This window comes from Seriola aureovittata, chromosome 13 (assembly GCF_021018895.1).
Source record: "Seriola aureovittata isolate HTS-2021-v1 ecotype China chromosome 13, ASM2101889v1, whole genome shotgun sequence".
Classification (NCBI taxonomy): Eukaryota; Metazoa; Chordata; class Actinopteri; order Carangiformes; family Carangidae; genus Seriola; species Seriola aureovittata.
Genome location: NC_079376.1, coordinates 10771719 through 10794734, shown reverse-complemented (window position 1 = coordinate 10794734; position 23016 = coordinate 10771719). Strand labels below are relative to the sequence as shown.

Sequence of the window (23016 nt, the reverse complement as noted above, 5' to 3'; positions counted from 1 at the left end):
CAAGCCTTTATTTAGTAAAGGGTGAGTCCTCATTGGAGTTAATACAATAAAAACCAGGTCTCCCTGTTGGAGGCGCAGTCTAACAGAATCCTTCACCGCAACACAATACCACTGATAACCCTGAATGATATTATATGCAAATACATGCTGTTCCTGGAAAGTTCTCTGCTGCACATACAGCTTATAAAGACTATCCGGTAGTCACTGGTTTGCGATGGTGAAAGAAGTATTCACATCATATACATAAGTGACAGTACCAGTAGTCCAATGTAGAAAATACTCTAATACAAGTGAAAGTCCTGCTTTTAAATTCCATTTAAGTAAAAGTACAGATGTATTATCAACACACTTAATAGGATCAAACATAGAAGTACTACAAGTTGCCATCATGACGGATATTAAGTATATAAGAGTATGACATTGTCAGACTGTTAATACCGATCCATTAATGTGTAAGTGTCGTTTTATTGTTGTAGTTGGTCGAGGTGGAGCAAGTTTTAACTACATTATTAGTCCAGTGGTTCCCAACGTAGGGGTTTGGCCTCCCTCAAAGGTTCACAGGATAAATCTGAGGGTGTTGTGAGATCATTCATGAGATACAAAAGTGAATTCTGGATGATCTGGGTCGTGTTACAATCAAAGTTGTGAATTTGAACATGTAAATCTCAAGAGCCGTGTAATTTCCATTTAATTCTATACAAACTCTCAGACACAGTTTAATCTTTGTGTTAGCTGGTGTCGAGTTTCAACACTGTGGAAATATACTGAAAGCCACTTTGGATGCCATTTTCATTTTTTTAGCATAACCAACCATGTTTCGCCAGGAACTATTTGCATCACGAAGCTTATCTCAGTTCATCACAACACAAGAGTTTTCTATTGCCTTTCACATTCAGGTTTGGTCCTCATCATGTTAGGATGGATTCAGCAATCCTCAACCAAACAAACTTGAGTACATCACACTCTTGCACCATGGAGTCCTCAGTGAATCAGCGTGTGATTCTGGCTGCCTATTCTCTTTTTTTCATCGTGGGCTTTCCAGCAAACTGCCTGTCTCTGTATGTAGCCTGGAGGTTGATGAGGAATGGGAACAACACAGCAGTCTACCTTGTCAACCTGTCCATTTCTGATCTGCTCTACACAATTACTCTTCCTGTGTGGATTGAACTGGCCAAGGAGAGTCCTATAGGTGGCGGTCTCTGCAGCCTAGTGGCTGTGATCATGTTCAACAGCTTTTACGTCGGCTCTGGCCTCCTTTGCTGCATCTCCGTTGATCACTATGTAGCAGTGGTCTATCCTCTCCAGTTTCACTGGGTCAGGGAGGTGCGGACAGCAGCACTTGTGAGTTTTGCTGTATGGGTTTTGGAGATTGTCATCCACGTTATCTTACTTGACCACACAGGGGCGCTGCAAGCTTTCTCCTCAAGTGACTTGTGTGAGGATAGAGTACCCATGACACAAGAGAGTACCAACCTTGCTCTCACTCGGGTCAGCCTCGGTTTCCTGGTCCCCGTCTTCATCATGACTTTTTGCTTTCAGCAGATCATGCGATCACTCAAACAGAGCACTTCCATCATGGCGGAGGAGCGCAGGAAAGTAGGACTGCTGTTGTTGTCCCTGCTTCTAACCTACACAGCAGCCTTTGTGCCCTACCAGACTGTCATGCTACTCAGGGCCATACTCGAGCCCAGAGCCTGCATCTGGGCCACAAAGCTCAGAGATCCATATCTTGTCACAGTCACCACCACAACCATAAACAGTGTATTGGATCTTATATTATACTGTTTAATCAGTGAAAGTGCTAAGAGCGAAGTCAGGAAAGCTCTAGAGAAATTCAGAGGACTTTTAATGTGGAGGAAATGGTCTCTCTAATGGAGTTATTTTCATTTTTTTGTGATCATCCTTATTTCACTAACTAACTACGCCATTCCTTCCAAGTCAAAGTGTATTTTACAGAGGGAGGGTCTATGTTTGTCTGCATTTGTGCTGTGCAGGCAAAAAAGGAAAAAAGTTGCTCATATACGTTTTCTTTCACTCGAGAATATGCAGAGAAGTTTCTATGAACTGTGAGTTATCGAATTTGTGTAAAAGTGTGTATTTCCATGTGTTGTCAGCTTTTTACCGGATGCCCAACCTCACCACTCTCGTTTGGCATGACACTGATTGCCTCTGGATTTTCATGAAGTTCCCTTGTGCCAAGGTCGGATTGACGAGAAATGGGAGGCAGGAGAGGAAATACTGTGGGCGGCTTTGCAAGTTGCTGCAGCTGTCTTGCTTCCACCTAACAGTAGAATTTCACAAATTGAAAATGATCATGGGTTTGATAAATCACTATATCTTTAACAGCAGGCATTTTGACTTGTCCTAGCAGGAAAAGTGCAGGTGTAAACAAATTCATGTCTCCCAGTAAACCATGACACCAAGCCGACATGCACAAAAGCAGGACCTTGACACTGAAGCAGCTGTGAAAAACTTGTCTTGTCTTTATTCTCTATGTATCACTTTCAGTGCCAGCCCTATATCCATCCAGTAATTATGCTGTATGTATTCTTTGAGCATGCAGTTAAACAAACAAGAATGCAATCAATCAGTGTTTCCTTAACAAGATTGTAGTCCCACCCTCTAACTCAAATTAATTGGATATTTATGAGTTTCACAATTTCACAGGTCAGACATACTCTCTGCAAAGTGAAAGAGGCAATATTTATTCCAGACAGGAAGTAATTTTGTCGCAACACAATCTTCACTTAAATGAGTGTTGGTCAGATGCTTGTGCGACCACAGCTAGTGGGGCCTTCAGGCTTGATTTTATTTCTGTATAGAGGATGTGGGCTGATTTTAACACCACCTGCGTTGGTCAGTGATTTTAACCCTGTCCGGAGTACATATACAGGTAATATTTCATCCCCACCCAAGTAATAATAACAGCTACAATGACCTACTGTTGTTTGATTTAAATCTCATTTGGAACATCATGAAGTCGATCTGAGTTTTTTTCCATAACCCTAATGTTTATTTTTCTTCAGTTTAGTGTGAAATTTAATTTTTGTAAGAATTTTTTTTTGATAATCTAATAAAAAAAAAAACATGTTCACACATACAAGAGCCGCCAGAATGGCAATAGACTCTTAGTCTTGGTTTTCTTCATATTGCTACAATTGAAAAAGAAACAAATGTCATATCACTCATGTCTTTATATTTCATCTGAATCTGACATGTTCTTCAGTGTTTCTTTTATCACTGTGCTGAAGGTGTTGTTTTTGATTATCCTTATTATCATTATTATTTCTACTTTCTTCTGTGAACTGACACAATTTCAACCACTCAGGAGAACATCAATTGCTGATGTTAGAATAAAAAGTTTGAGGGGCATCCCGGTGGTCTATAGATTAGGGCGCTACGCATCCCTGGTTCATGTCCATCTGACCTTTGGTGCATGTCATTCCCATTTCTTTATCCCCTAATTTCCTGTACAGTATCTGCAGGTACATTGTAAATCATTTTAAGTTAAGTTTAATTCACTAAACTCATCATTTCAAGTCTTTAGGTTAGAAGAGGCGGTCTGAAAATTAAAACTGGAACTTTTAAATTGAATTAACATGAAATTAACAACATTTACATATTTATATTAAATTAATGAGAAAAGATTAGTTGACTCCACTAAATTTCTTTCATATTTTGCAATGTAGTATAAATTATATTTTCACCTACTGTAGTAATGTTATACAATACTTTTGGGGCTGCCAGGAGATGTACCTTTTAAGAACTTAAAGTGAGATTGTTTCAACAGTAAATTTAGTGTACATAGGACACTGTTCAATCCTTTTTTGGGAAAGTTTCAGTCAGTGTCTACAGACTTATTGCAAGCACAGTCACTCCTGTTATCTACAGGACCTAGGAAACTCATTGCCTAATAAAGACATTTTTTTAATACCACACAGAAAGTGATTTACTAAAGGTCTTAAAAACTCAAACTCAAACTGGAACTCATGTTCCCACATCTTAAAATATATTTCCTCTGTTTTTCTATAGAATTGTTAATTGCATCTTCTAACATAACAATGTAGATACCACCACCGTTTGTTTAGAAAGTCCCACATGTGGTTGAAGCATATTCTAAAACAACACTGACCTTAAACAAAATGAGTTGAGAATTAACATCTCTGGAAAACAAATCATCATAAGACTGCAAAAAGAGTTGCAGGGTGTTTATACAATTGCTACAAGAAGGGGGGGGGGGGGGGGGGGGGGGGGTTAAGAGGGAAGGAGGAGCAACAGGGCATGTCAACTCATATTTCCAAGAATTTCTGACATCACTTTGATATCAGATCACTTACTCCTTTAGGAGAGCAAGTCGAAGACTGAAGAAAAAGAGCAGAAGGCACTGCAAGAGTGTAGACGGGATTCTTGACATTTTACATCTAGACTTTATCAGACAGAATGTCTCTTCCTACCACAAGGTATGCATAAGTTTCATTATTACTTTTCTATCTTTTACCATTATTCGTCACTGAATGTTCATCAATGACTTAATTTTCCATATTGTTCAACATCAGCAATTGTTTGTGCTTTACAACACTGTCTGTTAATGACAATATAAACAAGCTTCATAAAACTGATCTGGGTTTAATTTAGATGTGCACAGCCTGCTCAGATAAATTATACAGGTTTTGAAACCCAGTGGTTTTCTCGTGCCAATATCCGTACTCCAGCAATGTCACAGCATTTTTCTCAACATGTTTAGTGTCAAGCAATGGTCTGGATAAACAAGTATTAGTATATTTGGCAGTTAAATCTTCTGTACCGTGTGCACTCTGCTGAGTGGTTTATGTAGGGAGCAACATGCACAAAAAATTACTAAACAAATACCACAGTAGTTTATCCAAACAAAAGTGGATCTTGCTATAGTCTTAATTGATACTACACTGAAGGTTCCCAGCCACATGGGAAATGTCAATATTGCAGTGCATGATCAGCGCCTTAACCCGTGAGGCCAGTGGCTCATCTCAGAACATTTTGTTTTTCTTTTATTACTCTGAAAAGAAGCAGGCACCTATTTATGTGCATTTATGAATTTCCCGTAGGGGATAAATAAAGTATCTCTCTATCTAGATGTCATCAACATATTTTTCTTTAACCATAAAGTGTTTGTGAAAGCAAAATTTTTCACCTTTTTTTGGCACTTTGCCCACATTGAAAAAGTAGGGTTGTGTCAGCCAGATGCAGCCAGTCAGATAGAATAATAAATCACTTTTCACAAAATAAAAGTTTTTCATTAATTTTCATGAAATAGATTCAACATAATACATTTTGTTTATTCTGCATTCCAGGTAGTATCAATCAATTTGCCATTGTGTTGCTCTGATCATGTAAAAAGAACTTAATCCTAATCTAAAACTACTCAATCTCCTTTTTCCATATCTCTACAACCCAAGTCTCAAAGCCAAACAATGTGTGAGTGTTCTCTCAAACCAGTATTCAAGATCCTTTAACATAGAACAACAGGGTATATTAATGAAAATTGCAATAGAAATAGCCTATTAATTGGCATCATTACAGACTATAAACAGTCTGCAGAGTTTTGTGAGAAGTCAAACTTCAGTTGTCTTCATTTGAATAGCTGCAGCATCTGGGTACCAGATAGACTCATTGTAAAAATGGCTTGACATCTCTGGGGACTGTGTTAAACTGGAAAAATATTTTGCAGTATTTCTCTTCCTCAGTATTAGTCAGTATTATATAAAAGCATGAATTCAGTTTTTAGTACTACTCAGTATTTCACAGTGTTACTCGGAATTCAGGGTTTCTCAGTATGCCATGATATGATTATAACAGAATGTTGGAGAGAATTTTCAAAGTAACCTTAAAATTGTGTTGTTTTAATGTTTTGTCTCGTCGGCTCTCCTCCACAGCGTCCCTGCAAACTTCAGCCATGTGGCTATACAGGAATGCCAAAACAACACGAATACCACTGCGTGTTCTTTTGACAACAAGGGATGGACCTTCATGATAACAGTCTATATCCTGATCGTCGCTGTGCTGGGAATCGTGTTTAATCTGTTTGTCGTGATGGTATTCTGTCTCCACAAGAAGGCCTGCACTGTGCCTGAGATCTACTTGAGTAACTTGGCTGCTGCTGACCTCATCCTGTCGTCCTTTCTGCCCTTCTGGGCTGTGTATACAGCCAACAAATTCAACTGGCCCTTCGGTAGTACCATGTGCCAAATAGTCGCTCTTTGCATCGTAATGAACGCCTACTGCAGCATCTACTTCCTTGTTCTGGTCAGCATAGATCGTTACTTGGCACTGGTGCACCCGCTGTCCCATGAAAGAATGCGCAGGCCAAAGTATGCCAAACTGGCTTGTCTGCTAGTGTGGGCTTTGGGCTTGCTCCTGGGTGTTCCTGTATTCATGTATAGGAAAGTGGCATACAATTCTTGCGCGAATAAATATATATGCTTTATGCAATACCCAAGTATCAAGATAGAGCTGCTGACTGAGGCTATGCTGATTACGTTCAGCTTCATCATCCCCATTTTCATTATTTCCTTCTGCACTCTCAAAATTATTCGAGCTCTCAATCACAGGTTAAATGCCCAGAATACAGAGCATAAGGCCACCACTCTGGTCCTGGCGGTCCTCTTGTCATTCCTGATCTGCTGGGTGCCATTCCACCTGGTGAAGATAATAGAAATGCTTTTTACTGCCGAGGTCTTGGAAGGGTGCGACCTTCACAGACACATAGAAGCCACCAAACTGATCGTCATATACATAGCCTTCTTCAACAGTGTTCTCAACCCCATCCTCTACGTCATTGTGGGAAAAAAATTCAGAAAAAAAGTAAAGGATGTCTTCAAGCAGTGGAGCGCTGAGAGAACATCGACCCTCAGCCTCAGCTCTGTACGCTCATACCTGTCGAGAAGTGATAAAAGTGGGGATGTCTCAGGCAGATCTGCTAGACTGTGATCCTTTAAATAAGCATGCATGTTTATTTTAGATGCATGACGTAACCTTTGGCGGGTTACCCATTAGATCTTGTTCATTATGGTAGGGTTTGAACACTCCTGCTTTCATTATTTGCTCCAGTTGGACCATAATCCAGGGCTTTAGGTAAGAGGGGGGAGAGTGTATGTGTTCAATGTATGCTGTCACACTACACTTCTCACCTTGCTGGGATCTTTTCCCAGTTTTAAACCTTCCTTGACACACTCGCACATCCTCACGTCTTTGATGATTAGATGTGTTCGCACACTTTCAAAATTCACTTCAGTGCGTCCGGCCTGTTTCATCTGGGCAACACTTCAGGAGGAAAGTAAGGCAGAGGGAGGACAAGACATCAACACCGAAGACGTCAACGCTCCGTGGTGTTAACGGACCACAAGAAACTAAGCGTGCGGCCATTTTTAATGCAATGGCTCAGATTCGTCTCTCTCTCTCATGACATCCTGTTGACATTTCGTAGGCCACCACTTCTGGTGCAGCTCTACAGGATATGGACCTCAAATTAATGCATTTGCCATTCTAACACTTATGCCCCAACTGTTGTTTCATTGAAAATGCTTTCAGACTTAACACAAAAATAATACTGCTAAATAATTAAACAGCACTGTGTTTTATACTGTAGAAGTAATGGGTACAAAACTAAGATAATGGAAGTAATGTATAAAAGAGGCGGAAAACAAAGTATTTAAAGTCTTAATATGATACTTTAATTCTAGGATGTTCCATGTGGCTATGTGTGTCTGAATCTATTTCTCCATAGATAGTGTTGCTCTTACTGATATTTTAAGGCTAGATCAAACCCTGCTATATTATATATCCATGTAATATTACTGTGACCCTCTAACCGTAACCTTTCTCTCTGACACTGTAACTCTTGCATTTTCTTTTCCTTTGACTCTAAAAAGCATTACCACCTACACACTGTGTGCACATTTGCATACATTTGTTGATTTGTACAGTTTGTTTACTTCAGTCACACATTCACAGTAACCTGAATAGTAGTGACCAAACAATGACAATGTTTTACTGCTGATGAGAAATTTGGTGTTGAAAATAAGCAAAAAAAAAAAAAAAGAAAATATAAATATTTGCTTTACGGTCAAAGTGCACCAAACATACACTAAAGTCTGTTTACATGTCTTGACATTTGAATGTGGGAATGAGATGATTTCTCTGGTTCTGCTGCACCCATTTTAATGTTCCAGAGGCACAATGGTAAGTCAGTGGAGAACTCAATTAATGTTCTCATACTCAGAGGAGATTTTATTTTCATTCAGTGCATCACAGATCACTGTCACAACTTCATATAGTCAGGTTCAACCTTGTTTTTCCACAAGACAGTCTCTCATGGTAACTCCATTTGTTGAAATATGTCTGTATTACTCTGTACGTAGACTGCTTAAATACAATGTACATCATAATCACAATAAAAATCTCAAAGTCAACCTGTTTCCCAGAATATTTAACAGACTTTAAGTGTTACCCACATTCAAACTCGACTATAAAAAGGAGTTTGAAAATAAGAAAAAGCCTTATCTATGACTCATTCGTGTGTTAGAGCATTTGCTGTGTTGCAAAGACGTAATTGGATGGGTATCTGTTCTTCTTTAAACACTGAACCTCAGCCCCAGCAGCTTCAACAAGCCTTTATTTGGTAAAGGGTAATACCTCATTGGAGTTAATACAATAAACACCAGGTCTCCCTGTTGGAGGCGCAGTCTGATCTAACAGAATCCTTCACTGCAACACAATACCACTGATAACCCTGAATGATATTATATGCAAATACATACTGTTCCTGGAAAGTTCTCTGCTGCACATACAGCTTATAAAGACTATCCGGTAGTCACTGGTTTGCGATGGTGAAAGAAGTATTCACATCATATACATAAGTGACAGTACCAGTAGTCCAATGTAGAAAATACTCTAATACAAGTGAAAGTCCTGCTTTTAAATTCCATTTAAGTAAAAGTACAGATGTATTATCAACACACTTAATAGGATCAAACATAGAAGTACTACAAGTTGCCATCATGACGGATATTAAGTATATAAGAGTATGACATTGTCAGACTGTTAATACCGATCCATTAATGTGTAAGTGTCGTTTTATTGTTGTAGTTGGTCGAGGTGGAGCAAGTTTTAACTACATTATTAGTCCAGTGGTTCCCAACGTAGGGGTTTGGCCTCCCTCAAAGGTTCACAGGATAAATCTGAGGGTGTTGTGAGATCATTCATGAGATACAAAAGTGAATTCTGGATGATCTGGTTCGTGTTACAATCAAAGTTGTGAATTTGAACATGTAAATCTCAAGAGCCGTGTAATTTCCATTTAATTCTATACAAACTCTCAGACACAGTTTAATCTTTGTGTTAGCTGGTGTCGAGTTTCAACACTGCGGAAATATACTGAAAGCCACTTTGGATGCCATTTTCATTTTTTTAGCATAACCAACCATGTTTCGCCAGGAACTATTTTGCATCACGAAGCTTATCTCAGTTCATCACAACACGAGAGTTTTCTATTGCCTTTCACATTCAGGTTTGGTCCTCATCACGTTAGGATGGATTCAGCAATCCTCAACCAAACAAACTTGAGTACATCACACTCTTGCACCATGGAGTCCTCAGTGAATCAGCGTGTGATTCTGGCTGCCTATTCTCTTTTTTTCATCGTGGGCTTTCCAGCAAACTGCCTGTCTCTGTATGTAGCCTGGAGGTTGATGAGGAATGGGAACAACACAGCAGTCTACCTTGTCAACCTGTCCATTTCTGATCTGCTCTACACAATTACTCTTCCTGTGTGGATTGAACTGGCCAAGGAGAGTCCTATAGGTGGCGGTCTCTGCAGCCTAGTGGCTGTGATCATGTTCAACAGCTTTTACGTCGGCTCTGGCCTCCTTTGCTGCATCTCCGTTGATCGCTATGTAGCAGTGGTCTATCCTCTCCAGTTTCACTGGGTCAGGGAGGTGCGGACAGCAGCACTTGTGAGTTTTGCTGTATGGGTTTTGGAGATTGTCATCCACGTTATCTTACTTGACCACACAGGGGCGCTGCAAGCTTTCTCCTCAAGTGACTTGTGTGAGGATAGAGTACCCATGACACAAGAGAGTGCCAACCTTGCTCTCACTCGGGTCAGCCTCGGTTTCCTGGTCCCCGTCTTCATCATGACTTTTTGCTTTCAGCAGATCATGCAATCACTCAAACAGAGCACTTCCATCATGGCGGAGGAGCGCAGGAAAGTAGGACTGCTGTTGTTGTCCCTGCTTCTAACCTACACAGCAGCCTTTGTGCCCTACCAGACTGTCATGCTACTCAGGGCCATACTGGAGCCCAGAGCCTGCATCTGGGCCACAAAGCTCAGAGATCCATATCTTGTCACAGTCACCACCACAACCATAAACAGTGTATTAGATCCTATATTATACTGTTTAATCAGTGAAAGTGCTAAGAGCGAAGTCAGGAAAGCTCTAGAGAAATTCAGAGGACTTTTAATGTGGAGGAAATGGTCGGAAAGCTCTAATGGAGTTCAGCAATTTTCCTAAGTATTATTTGTTTTGTTTTTAACCTGCAATTACAAAAAGGAAAGCAAATCATTGTTTTTGACTGTAATTTAAGAGGTGTTCATATACTGAAGCCTTTTATAAGAGACAATGTTATGTCAACATTTTATATTTCATTGTATTGGCCAAATAATCTCTGATATTCCTGTAATGTACATTGGTTGACTGTGGCATAAACAAGATCACATTACCATTTATTTGTGAATTGATTTTTCATTATTTAAGAGTCATTATTTAAGTTTCATTAACTGACTTTTATGCTGCATCCGTAAATTGACATGGTTATTAGTCCTTTTCAGTACACTTTGTGCTTCCACAGACAGTATTTGTTTGCTGAGCCATTGCTGCACTATAAGAACACAAAGAAAGAATTTGGTACTAAAAACATTAGAGGATCCCTAGTTGATTTGTTGTATGTTGATGAAGTCTCTTTAACTTTGGCTGAACTTTTTAAATCATTTTACACTGAAAGAAGACTGGGTCCCCCATCGTTTACATTGAAATTGCTTTAACAAGGGACAAAGCAAACATAATGCTTACAATGTACATCTGCAAATTCATGTATAGTTTTGAAGACAGAATTTTAAAAATGTTTGTCCCGAGTCTTTAAGAGCATGTAGGCTTAGCCACAACAAACATAACCAGCAGCTATTACAACATAACTATACTATGGAAACAATTAGTCAAGCAGACGTGTATTCCTTTATCAGACAATAATAGGCATCACCTTTACCGGACACCATATCCATATTGACACAACAAACACAAAGACAAGCAGTCACATATTGAATCAGTACCCAAATTAAACCTGCCGTGTGGCCCTTTAAACTGTTTGTTCTGTCATGGCCTGTCACCCAGTAAATGACTTACGGTAGTCAGGGACAACAAGGAGGCAGCTGCAGACTCTTCCTGTTTCTTTAAACTGGTCATTAAGCAGAAGAAGATTAGAGAACTGAGTGAATCCATCTGTTTTAATGTTTCCATTTTGATAATGAAGTTTGGAGAAGAAGCACGACGTGGAACGTGAAGAGTAAGTAAAACTTTATGAGCTTTCAAGTTGAACTGAGTTTATGTGTTTCCTTGTAAAAAGAAAAAAAAATGTTTATGGCTGAGTCATAAAGACAGCAAGTTTTGGTAAATAAGTGAGTTGATTTGAAAACTTACTCAAATGTACTAAAATTGTAAGTTTCCTTGATGGTGAAAACAAATCTCAGACCTTTGCCAGGATGTTCAACAGTAAGACAGTGTTTTGTCATCAAATGGCTAAAATGACCACAACTACTTTTAGTGTTGTAGTTCCAAAACGTTTGAAACTCCAACAACACTGGATCCTACATTTCCCATAATGCAAGTCAGTAGCATGTTTCATTAGATTCTCTGTGACGTGTGAAATGCCCATGTCTATCAAACTCCACTAACCCAGTTTGTAACAAAAGCTTTCTGCATGTTTAATCTCCAAGTCCAAGCCAATATAACACTAACGGCTCATAACCAGAATGGCATTTTCAGGATAATGTTTATGTTTGTTATGAACTTGTTTCATTGGCTAATACATTGCTAAAGTATTTTTAAACCCCAATATGCCTCAGAAATCTAATATCAGTCAGGCTATATTGTGTCATGATTTCTGTCTCAGCCCTGTTTATTGGCCTCCTGTCATACTTCATCCACCCACTGGATGTCCAGACTTTCTTCCAGTTTCCAGATCCACTTGCTCACCTGTTTTCTATTTCCATTCACAAGACCTTCCCCGCCTCCCTACACAGCTGTTCCTCATTGCCCTCATCTGCTATATTTATGCCGCCCCCCCCCCATTTGCAAATGTCTCTGTGTATCCCTTTGTTCTGCTCATGGTGTGGAATCCCGTTCCGGCTACCTGTATGTAGTTACCTGTTGTCTGTATCTGTCTGTCTCTCTGCCTGCCTGCCTTCCGTCCGATTGTCTGTCTGTAAGCCTCATCACAGCCACTTGCACCAGCCTGCCTGTGCTCCTACCAGCTGTGTCAATACTGACTGTACTCTTTTACAAGTAAACTAAACTTGGTGAGTAAAATTGATGGAGTAGCCCCTTAACCAAAAGGTTTAGATATTTAAATGCATTGCTGTGACCCTTCCTTATGTCCTTCTTTGTTTCTCTACAAGGTGTGAGCATATGAACATCACACTCCACGATGGAAAACTTTACCCTGGCCATCAACCGTTCTGACTGTTACTTGGATGATAGCGCATCCAGGAGGAAGTCATTTCTATTTTTCTACTTAACTATCATCATCACTGCCATCCCATCCAACGCTTTCTCCCTCTATGTGTCATGGCAGCACATTAGACAGAAGAATGAGCTTGGTGTTTATCTGTTCAACCTTGCCCTCAGTGACCTGACCTTCACTGTTGGGTTGTCTCTGTGGCTGGACTTCCTGTGGCGAGGAATCTGGGCCCACGGAGGATACGTATGTGTGCTTTCTGTCTACTTTCTTTTCACTAACTTTTACACCAGCGATGCTCTACTCTGCTGCATTGCTGTTGACCGCTACTTGGCAGTGGCTCACCCGTTAAAGTACACATCCTTGAGAAAAGTTGGCACTGCAGCAGCAGTAAGTGTTGCCATTTGGGTGTTGGTGATCTGTTTCAATGCCACCACCATCACATGGAAGGACTCTTATCAGGAAATCAACACATTTTCTGTGTGCTTTGACATCTTCCTCCCACTGTCAGAGAATCTGGCTCGTGCTAATGTAGTGCGCTTCTTCCTGGGGTTTATTGTTCCCGTTGTCATGGTGGTGTTTTCGGGCTGGGGGATCTGTCTGGCGGTGAAATCCAACCAGGCCACAGAGGAGCAGGAACGTAAACGGATTTGGAAGCTGCTGACAGTAGTTCTGCTCTGCCTTTTGTTCTGCTTCGGACCTATCCACGTCATGATGCTTCTCCGCACACTGGTGGATGACTGTAGGACTGTTGCGTGGCTACTCTATCCCTACAAGATCAGCATTGCTATCTCAAGCCTCAACTGTCTTGCAGACCCACTCCTTTACTGCTTCATCACTAGAACAGGACAGGCCAATGTTAATCAGGTTGTTCTCTTCCTCCAGGGAAAGAAGAGAAGCAAAGAGGAAGGTATGGTATAGGTTAAACAGCAGTAAACACACCTGGAGAGGGTCCTGTGTTTTAAGATGTATAAAGACACTGCTTTGAATAATAATTTAGTTTACTGTCTTTAACAGACAGTTCACTTTGCACGTACCTTTCTATAGAGGTACTTTATTAACATCAACATGTTCACTTCATCAGCACTGAGACATGGAGAACAACTGTTGAACTGTTTGTCAAACATTTCCCAAAGAGGTCCAAAGGAAATAAATGGATTTTGAATGCAAATTTGACACCAGTCATCATTTGAATAAGGCTGCAGTTGGAAAACAGTATTTGGGTTTTTTTTTTTTTTACAAACCATGTGGCTTTTATTATAGGACCATATGACGACACATTCTACTGTAGTCTCACTTCAACACGCTATTTGTGGTCGGATAAATGTGGATCAGGTACACATTTGCATTTTAGAGACAAAAATAAAAAATGGTGTTCTTCTAGTAAAATCATCCTATAACAAAACATTGTACATGCATTTTGGAAGATTCAGTGCCAAACCCATTGATCATAATCTAAAATGATGTGAACTTGCAAATTAAAGGCTCAAAAATAATTTCAGGAACAAACTTTTCTTTTTAAGCTATTTAAGTTATGTCAAAGCAATTGCCATTGTCCAATATGTGGATGTCTGATCTTAAAATCAAACTGTAAATATTTGAGTTTAATGTTTTCTGTTCAGTGTTTTCCGCTGCAAACTGCTCCTGAAATGAACATTTAGCATTTTCTTCATTCACTGGTTCTTATCGTGGTAATTATTCCAAGAAGTTCAGCTATTTGAAAAGGAAGTTGGTCATAAAAACAATAAACGTACATGTATAAAATTTTGATGACAGACTATGTATCCATTTATATATGAAGAAATTAAAAAATATTTTATACAATACTCATACTTTATCTGTAGGTTGTGTCATGTATTCACAAAAAATGCTTTTATCTGCAGGTCTACACTGTGGCAAACTGCACTTATGACAAACATGGATATCTGAAGCTCTCTAGTGGACAATTCCGGTAGTGTGGCAAGCTGTCTACACTGTTCACATTTAGAATATTTAAACATTTCAGATAAACCTCTTCTGTTTTACTGTTGCACAAATTGATTTATCACATAATTTGTAGTGTTTTATAACTGCTATTCAATCTAATATTTAAATACAGACATGCCATAAATATTGTCCTCTGTCATCTTTATTTTGTCCACATGATCTGATGACCTCAGAGTTGATTACTGACTCTTTAGTGATAAGAAAACCATATAGAAAATCACATTCCTGCAGCACACACACACACACACGCACGCACAAATGTAGAAAGACTCACATTTTGACCATAGGAAAGTTTAACCTTGTGAGGATGTCCCCTATTGGAAGTGAGTCCACATAATGTGACTGTGAGAACATACGCCCTTTGAAAGCGTGTTCTTGAACTTCATTTTGACAGAATACCACGACAACTTAATGCACCTCACGTTTTTTTCCTCTGGTATTTAAAATGCGTGACACTACTCGCTTTGCCGTCATGCCTCCATAACAACAAAAGCTGGAGAGGACATGTGCTCCCCCATGTGAGTCTTTGTCCCTCCTGCCTCTCTCTTCCATCCATCCATCCATCCATGTCAGATAATATGCTTCACTTAACAGTGAATAACCTGCATCAGCAGAACCTGGGGGCTATAAAGCCCATCTGAATACCCATCCTCTCACCTTCCACTGTCCTTGACTGTGGAACACACAGCCTTCTTTATATGTGTGTAGTACAAGTGCACGTGGAGATGGAGATACCTGAAGAGCAATAGGTTTGGTCAGTGCATCTCAGTGTCTACCTGGATTTTGGCAGAGTTTCAGCAGTGGCACGTGTGAGAGAGCGTGCTGCCTCTCGGGCATGATGAATGAATGGGACTGTAATCTACACTAGTGATCTGACGGTATGCACATGTGTAATTGAAACATGATCCTCATTGGAATAAAAAGGTATAGTGCTCAAACCAAGCTGGGATGGGGATCAAGGATGTATATCTGTTATCTTGTTATTAAAGGATCCACCTCATTAAGGGATCGACCTCATAAAAACAAAAACAAAAATTAAGTGGAAAGCAAAAAACTGTTTTGAATCAGGTGGAATCAGCTACATTTTGGCCAATCCCATCCCTAGCAGCTGTGACTGACGCTGGGTGTTGGCAGGCAATCTGTGGGGGAATACTCAGGGTAATGTACACATACACGTGCTGCAGAGAAAATGTGAACCAAATACACACATGTGCTAAAAAAGGAAACATGGACAAATATAGCAGTCTAGGGTTGTGTGCTTACAATATTACAAAAGCAATTCATAATCTAAACTAAGAATAGAATCAATGTAGCTTTAATAAATCAAGCAGTCAGTGTGGTTTTATTCAGCAGTTTGCTCCAACTATAAACTAGATTTGCTTTAGTAAAAATATCATATTTCCTTCCTCTGAATCATTAGCCTGAAATATTTTTCCTTTCTTTATTGCTGACATTCTTTTGTCTATTTAAATTATTCATTACTCTTATCTCAAACCCCTAATACATCTGCTTTTCTCAGAGACATTTGTGCCCGCTCGCTCCCAATCTATAATCCAAACTGTCTCAACTGTCTCTCATTTGTTTCTCGCCCATTTTCCAAATGTGCGCATGCAGCCTGACTAATAACAGCTATCTTCAGTCACTGAGGAACGGTGGAGCAGAGAGCATTGGAGAGCTCTTTGCTGTAAGTATTGGAATTTTGTAATAGAGTTTTAGTTTGTGCAGCGAAATGTTGCTAAACAAAAAACTCTGTGCAAGCGTTTGATTTTTTCCTGCAAGGGCATCAAGTAATTTTCAGCTCTGACCAGAGGGAATTGCAAGAAGACTGATCACATTCATTTTTAATATTTGTTGTCTTATTTTGTGCTGCCATAAATGTCTCTTTATATTTCTCCATTTAGGGTGATGTATAGTATCCTACTTTTGGTTTCTGTCTTAACAGTTTGCATTATAAGCAACAATTTTGTCACCAACTTGCAACATTGTGACAATATTGTGCTCTAAAGGTAAACTCTACAATTGATATTTTCAAAACATACATACATCAACAAAACTGTCATTGTTATCGACCCCATTCAGTCCAAAATCTGTCTAAAGTTCAAACCCCAATCAAGAGTTTACAGTTTTCCGTTCATCATGTGATGTGTTTGATTTGTCAGTTTCTCTTTGCTGGTTTGCATGACATCATATTGCACCTCTCTTCACTTCAGCATCTCAGCTGCCAGACACGTTGTCAGGCAGATTTCACATCTCCCTCCTGTTGCATTTGATGTCAAACATGCTGGGCTCCTGCAGGCGACCGTCTGACACTCCCTCCAACCTTTCCTCTTCATCATCCTTCCTGTCGCTCTCAGCACTTTCACACTTTTCCTCCTTCCTCACAACAACTACTTGTTCTGGCAACAGCCTCTCCAAATCTTGGGGGGAAATTTATAAATCAGACTGAAAGTGGGGAAACAATGGTTGGCATTATGATGATGTCAGGGGCGGATTTAAGTTTACTGTGTTAGGTGACGTATCTCTTTCTTTAACTTCATTTTGCTGAAATTATTGTTACAAACTGGATCTAGCTTATCTCATTTAAACCAACTACAAAGACCAAACAATACATTTAACAGAGTTATTTGCAGGTTTTGCTATTGCTACATAGCCAGCATTAGCATTAACAGCTATTTACTTGTCTAGAAGAAACGTTGAGCCTCTTTATTCCTTCATTCACCAAGAGATGTCTCCAGAGGTGGAAAGCAACTGCAACATTAACTCTTGCTCTATTACGTCCTTTCTTCTACTGAAGTTAGCACGCTACCCAGCTAGCCCCGGCCCATCTCGTCACTTTCCGATAGCGACTCACTGTAGCCTCCAGTCTTCCCCGTCGACATAGCACTGCTCAGAAGGCGTATTATAACCTCCAACAACGGCCGAAGCTCTTGTCAAGTGACAATCAGGGATGACTCCCGGCAAGAAACCAAACAGCCCCTTTAATATTTGAAGTGAAAGCTTTTGTGTGTTAAAAAGTTGCAAAATGTATAAACAAATCAAACAGTGGAACAGCTGAATCCACCAAAAAAGGTCGAACTGGGAATGTTGGATGATGCAGCAGTGTAGATCAGGTGTAATCAATCGCAATGATTATGGATCAGATAGAACCTGCCTCCATTTTAGCTGGTGACTGACAGGACATTTTGTTGTCTTGTTGGATGACTTTTTTTTGATTTTTGTTTTTTTATATAGGCTATTCCTATGTGGTGCTTTTTCTTTTGCAAGATTTAGCAATTTTAATCTGGGTAAAAAAATAAAAGTAATAAATAAATAAAATCATATCCAAAACAAGAGATTCAATTGATGAAAAGTGTTTAGAAGTCAGTTTGCAAACCAACTTCATAAATAGATAGCTCATGGATCTTAAAACATTTTTTTTCTTCAATACAGTTTATGAATGCCACCTTTGGTAAGTGTATTGTTATTGTAATGAATTTCGTGCTTTTGTAACTTTGTAATTCTGCTTTTTTTTTTTAACAATCATCTCAGGCGGTAAATTTAGGATCAGCGATTTGTTGTTTTTCATCTCAGTCAGCCCTTCAGGCAGTCGTGATTTTTGCAGTTACCCTAAAACAGCACAGATACTTCCTCAGAGGTTAGTCTCGCCCACAGCCTTGGCATGTCACACTACTTTGCAGGTCAAAGATCAGCAAAGGGGAACTCTGTACAGGAAGGATGATTTGAGATCCTAGTTATACTGACTATCCTGAATTTTTGTGTGAGCAAAGCTTCAGTTTGGGGTGCAGAATTACCTGCTATATGTGAGCTTTATGCATGACTAAACCTGTGTAAACACAGGGAATGAGTTAACCCCCACAGTGCCTTCTCTTCTGGGTGATTCATGGCTATTTCTGATCATGTTTTAAGAGAACTGAGAGTGGGTGGGAGTCAATATTGCAATCCCTCTACTTGTTCTATTTAGGACATTGAGTGAATTTTTTTTTCGAGCCCTCTGACATTCGAATGAAAGAGAAGTGGGTCTTTTTTTGCGTTTGCACCTTGGATAAGATTGACTTTATTCCAGGGCAAGTCAACTTGGTAGGATTAGGATGTCTGCCCATGCGTGTGGGGGTCATCCTCTCGGATGAGACACAAAAGCAAAAGCTTTCTAATGGGGGGTTGACATCAGTTAACTGTCAGTATGCAGAGGAAAAGCTGGAGACATAAGAAATGTTTTTAGGCATCAGAGAAGGTTTAAGACCAGGAACATTCAGTTAGTCAGTTTAGCAGAGAGTCATGATTTAGAGGAGTGACGGATGGATGAAAAAATACTTTGCCAAAGTATCAAATGAATAATTTTTTTTTTATGTTTCTGTTTTCCGCAAATTCCACTCTTGTTAAAACACCACATTAAATTTGCATGTGCAAATTCAGTTTAAACTGATGCCTCTCTCCCCCTGCTGGCTGGAGAATAGACGTAAGGTTCAACATCAAAACACACAAAACTATAAAAAGCAAAGGGAGGAAGCAAAGAGCTGTGCAGGAAGAACACACTGCGCAGATCGTGAAGCGGGAGATAATTGGGCAAAGAGAGCAGTGTGTGTGCACTCTGCAGTTAACACCTGAAGAGGGAGTCTGGATCAATTTGCTTTCATTCAGTGCTCTGATTCTTTAAAATGCTTATACTGTTTACTCGGCCATTAATGCATCACTATATATGACCCATTAATGATAATGTGTCAAACCAACGATCCCCCTGATGCTGTAAATGTAAAATCACTGTTAACTGATACATAGAAAAATAAAATATGTCTTCAACCATCAATGTCTCTTTAGAGATCCCTAGTTATTTTGATGTTGTGGCACCTCCCAGCCCTTTTCTAACACTGCACCATGTGGTTCTGAAAGTGTCTTCTTACCCCAAAAACGCAAATTACACCTACTTCAGCTAGTTTAATTCATCAGAAACATGTTATCAGATATTACGAGTAAAATTTAAATTTTTGTGATTCAGAGGTTGTGAGGGTGAAAAAGTATTATTTCCGAACCTATTTAGTGGCAGGGATCGCAGGATATTGATAGATTTAACTGTGTACATCCCCATTAACACATAGCATAACATAGCACATGAATCACAATCTACGATCTACGTTGTCGAAAAAATTAGTTAGGGCTCGATGTTTGAGAGACATGTTTGTTAACGGATTTCTCTAAGCTGTTCGGGATCACCTTCCCTACCACTTTCATGTCCATACAAATGGCTCTGATTGACCATCCCAGGACATGATTACATAGACTAATGAACAACGCACAAATAGAATAAAAAAATCAATCAAAAAAACGGTGAGAATAAAATCCCCCTGTGATTCATCATCATGTGTGGGGGAGGCATAGAGATAAGGATAAAGGGACAGAAAGATAGTGACAAACACACAAGAGTGAGAGGAGGAGGGTAGAGCAGGTTGAGGTCACTTCCACCTTGAAGGAAAGCTCCACAAACACACACACACAAACACACACACCCCTTTCCATTACATGCAATTTATAGCCTTCCCTTTACTTGCCTGCTTCCCTGATTAATTTCTTTTGTGGTGCTGTCAGCCAGGTCGTTTTCCTGGGCGCAACGCACACTTTGACACACCTGACTGTTGCTCCGAGCGAGACATGCATGGATGGAGACCTTGGGCTGCAGCATCCCGCAACACGCTAAGAGCCAGTTACATAACAATGAGTTCTGTCATTTAATTACCCAAAAGCTGCATCATGGAAAATTCATAGTGATAATGTTTGTTGAAAAAAAAAATGGTTAGGCGAAAATTTTGACGCAAGTGAAAAAGAAACGAGATAAAAATAAATTCAAGACTACAGAGAAGCGATGCTTGGTTGACATGTTGTTTGAATAAATTCAGTAAATTGAGAGAACTGCAACACATCCTTTTGTCACTTAGTTGTGTTTTTGTCCTCATTCCCTTGATTTCTTCAGGGCAAAACTGAATAATACACTACAAAGATGCACAACTTAAGCTCATTGAATAATATAGATATATGGTGTATAGGAGCATTAACTGTTATTAATAAAATGCCCACTGCAAACCTTTGTACCAAAAATGAATTACATTACACTAGGTAAATTGAACCATTTCCAATTCATTGGTTTTACAGAAACAATAATTCCTCACAGCCACTTACCAGAAGTAACCATGTCTATACCAATGGTCCAATTAAAGGATGTTTACATTTCAACAAGGAAGCACATGAATGTATTAAACACATCTGAACTGTCCCTCTTATGTGTGCCCAGATATTTTGAGACAATAATGGCCAGAAAACACTCTCTCTCTCTCTCTCTCTCTGTCTCTCTCTCACACACACACACATATATATATATATATATATATATATATATATATATATATATATATATATATATATATATATATATATATATATATATATATATCCCACCATTCTTTTTCCTTCATTCTTAAAAAAACATGTTAATGCTAAACTAAAACCTTCAAACAGCACTTCCAGCAAGTAGCTCCTAGCAATTGGTCTTGAGGAAAAAAACAGAGCGAACATCAGGACTTTTTCCACAGAAGACATAAATAATGAAATAAATAATGGCTGCACTCCATTTAGCTACTTCAGGTTTCGGTTCCTGGTAGCCATAGTTAATGTTATTAGTGATACCTGTGGTTTTCTCATCATGGCAAGTCAAAATGTATGCTGTGAAAAATATGATTGATTTTTTGTAAATAATTGTGGAAAAGCAATGTCGTTCTAACATGCCCTGCAATGCCACCATGATTTTAATATGTTAATGCTGTTATCAGTATAGCAATGACCACCTTTTAAAATGTCTTTTGTAGTGTATCATAAGAGAAGCAGATGTAGTGTGTGCCAGTCATAAGTGGACAGTTCTTATCATTTTTATCCCGGTTTTATGTCAATCCTTGCTGAACACTTTTAGATCCAGGCTGCTTTATCTATACGCTTTTAACGCATAATAATTTAAATATATAATAAATGCATAATTTAAAGCATAATACTCTAATAATCACGTTCCGGGTCGTGACAGACTACCGAGGCTAGCACAATCCGGTTTGTTTGTAGCATTTTTAGCCTTTGGTGCTAACGCTAACCGAGCAACAGGAATAGCGGACAACGGGTACCAAGCCGACCTACCGGTTTTGCTGCATGCCAACTCTTCTGTGGATCACCTCTACCACCTCAGTTAAAACCTTTCCAGTGTAAATGTCTGCGGTCTCATCTATCTACAGCTGGCAGCGAAGCTTTTAGACTTTATGCACTTTTAGCCCTGTACTGGCCTCCGCTTTTATTTCTGATCCTCAGCCACCTGTCTACACCCCATGGCTCCACTTACCTCTCCGCCCGGCTGTGTCAGCTGCGCCCTCCTGGCCAATAGGATTGTAGAGCTAGAAGGCAGAATATCCATGACGCCGAGAAGCTCACGGACACCATCATTTTCGATCCAGCACAGACCGACACAGATTGTGCGCGAGTGCCTGATGCCACTGTTCACTGTCATGTTGAAGGTGGGCCTTTACCCCAGAGCCTGTTGCCACTCAGTGCCCTGGTATTGGTGCCTCTCCTCCGGTCACCGCCGCTAGCGACACCTGGACGCGGCCAAGCCAAAAACCCTGGTTCACCATTCCCCATCTACTCCGTCATCGGACAGGACGCTCCCCGCCACAGGCCTCCACAGCGAACTCCTACATCGTTGATCGTCGGTGACCCCATTGTCAGACATATACAATCACTGCATGCCCGATGCTAAGGTTGTGGGTATTATTCAGTGGATCCCGTCTGTACTCAGCAAATACCCACATGTCCAAAATCTTATCATTCATGTGGGTACGAATGGCACAACCAGGCAGCAGTCTGAGGTTTTAAAGCAAGATTTTAACCGCCTTTTTAACGAACTCAACAGCTGTGACTTCATCCCAGGACCCCTACCTTCGCTGGGCCAAGGTGGCGGTCGGTTCAGTCGTTAAACACGTGGCTGCAGTCAGTCTGTTCATCACACGATTCGGCTTTTATCAACAATTCAAATCTTTTCTGGGAACCGGCTTGCTTTTTGTTATTTTAAGGAGCGATGGTATCCACCCCAACTTCCATGGCACACTTGTACTTCCAGCAAACATTTTCCATGCTGTTTCTACAGCCTCCCGCCACTGACCGACCGCTATCCGTCCATGGATATTTGTGGCCGACGCACCGGCCAGTGATTACTCCTGCCGGCCTCCAATGACTTCGCTGCCT

The 23016-nt window shown here is 39.9% G+C and overlaps 4 protein-coding genes across 4 annotated transcripts; all 4 read left to right on the top strand.

Moving 5' to 3' along the window:
• Positions 1 to 835: 835 nt before the first annotated feature.
• LOC130180483 (G-protein coupled receptor 4-like) lies at positions 836 to 1897 on the top strand. The gene has a single exon (XM_056394031.1). The coding sequence runs from the start codon at positions 919 to 921 to the stop codon at positions 1870 to 1872; it is 954 nt and encodes a 317-aa protein (XP_056250006.1). The 5' UTR covers positions 836 to 918; the 3' UTR covers positions 1873 to 1897.
• Positions 1898 to 4262: 2365 nt separating this feature from the next.
• Positions 4263 to 8426, top strand: LOC130179712 (B2 bradykinin receptor-like). The gene is made up of 2 exons (XM_056392695.1): positions 4263 to 4460; positions 5913 to 8426. Exons 1-2 carry the CDS (start codon positions 4441 to 4443, stop codon positions 6964 to 6966), a joined length of 1074 nt encoding a protein of 357 aa, XP_056248670.1. The 5' UTR covers positions 4263 to 4440; the 3' UTR covers positions 6967 to 8426.
• Positions 8427 to 8555: 129 nt separating this feature from the next.
• LOC130180389 (G-protein coupled receptor 4-like) lies at positions 8556 to 10547 on the top strand. Its single transcript, XM_056393892.1, has one exon. It carries the CDS (start codon positions 9567 to 9569, stop codon positions 10545 to 10547), a length of 981 nt encoding a protein of 326 aa, XP_056249867.1. The 5' UTR covers positions 8556 to 9566.
• Positions 10548 to 11443: 896 nt separating this feature from the next.
• LOC130180209 (psychosine receptor-like) lies at positions 11444 to 14875 on the top strand. The gene is made up of 2 exons (XM_056393635.1): positions 11444 to 11595; positions 12707 to 14875. The coding sequence occupies exon 2, from the start codon at positions 12736 to 12738 to the stop codon at positions 13684 to 13686; it is 951 nt and encodes a 316-aa protein (XP_056249610.1). The 5' UTR covers positions 11444 to 11595; positions 12707 to 12735; the 3' UTR covers positions 13687 to 14875.
• The last annotated feature ends 8141 nt before the right edge of the window (positions 14876 to 23016 follow it).

Coding starts and splice junctions, on each gene's coding strand:
- LOC130180483 (XM_056394031.1), top strand. CDS start 919: ATGGATTCAGCAATCCTCAACCAAACAAACTTGAGTACATCACACTCT.
- LOC130179712 (XM_056392695.1), top strand. CDS start 4,441: ATGTCTCTTCCTACCACAAG. Junction 4,461..5,912: donor ATGTCTCTTCCTACCACAAG/GTATGCATAAGT, acceptor TCTCCTCCACAG/CGTCCCTGCAAACTTCAGCC.
- LOC130180389 (XM_056393892.1), top strand. CDS start 9,567: ATGGATTCAGCAATCCTCAACCAAACAAACTTGAGTACATCACACTCT.
- LOC130180209 (XM_056393635.1), top strand. CDS start 12,736: ATGGAAAACTTTACCCTGGCCATCAACCGTTCTGACTGTTACTTGGAT.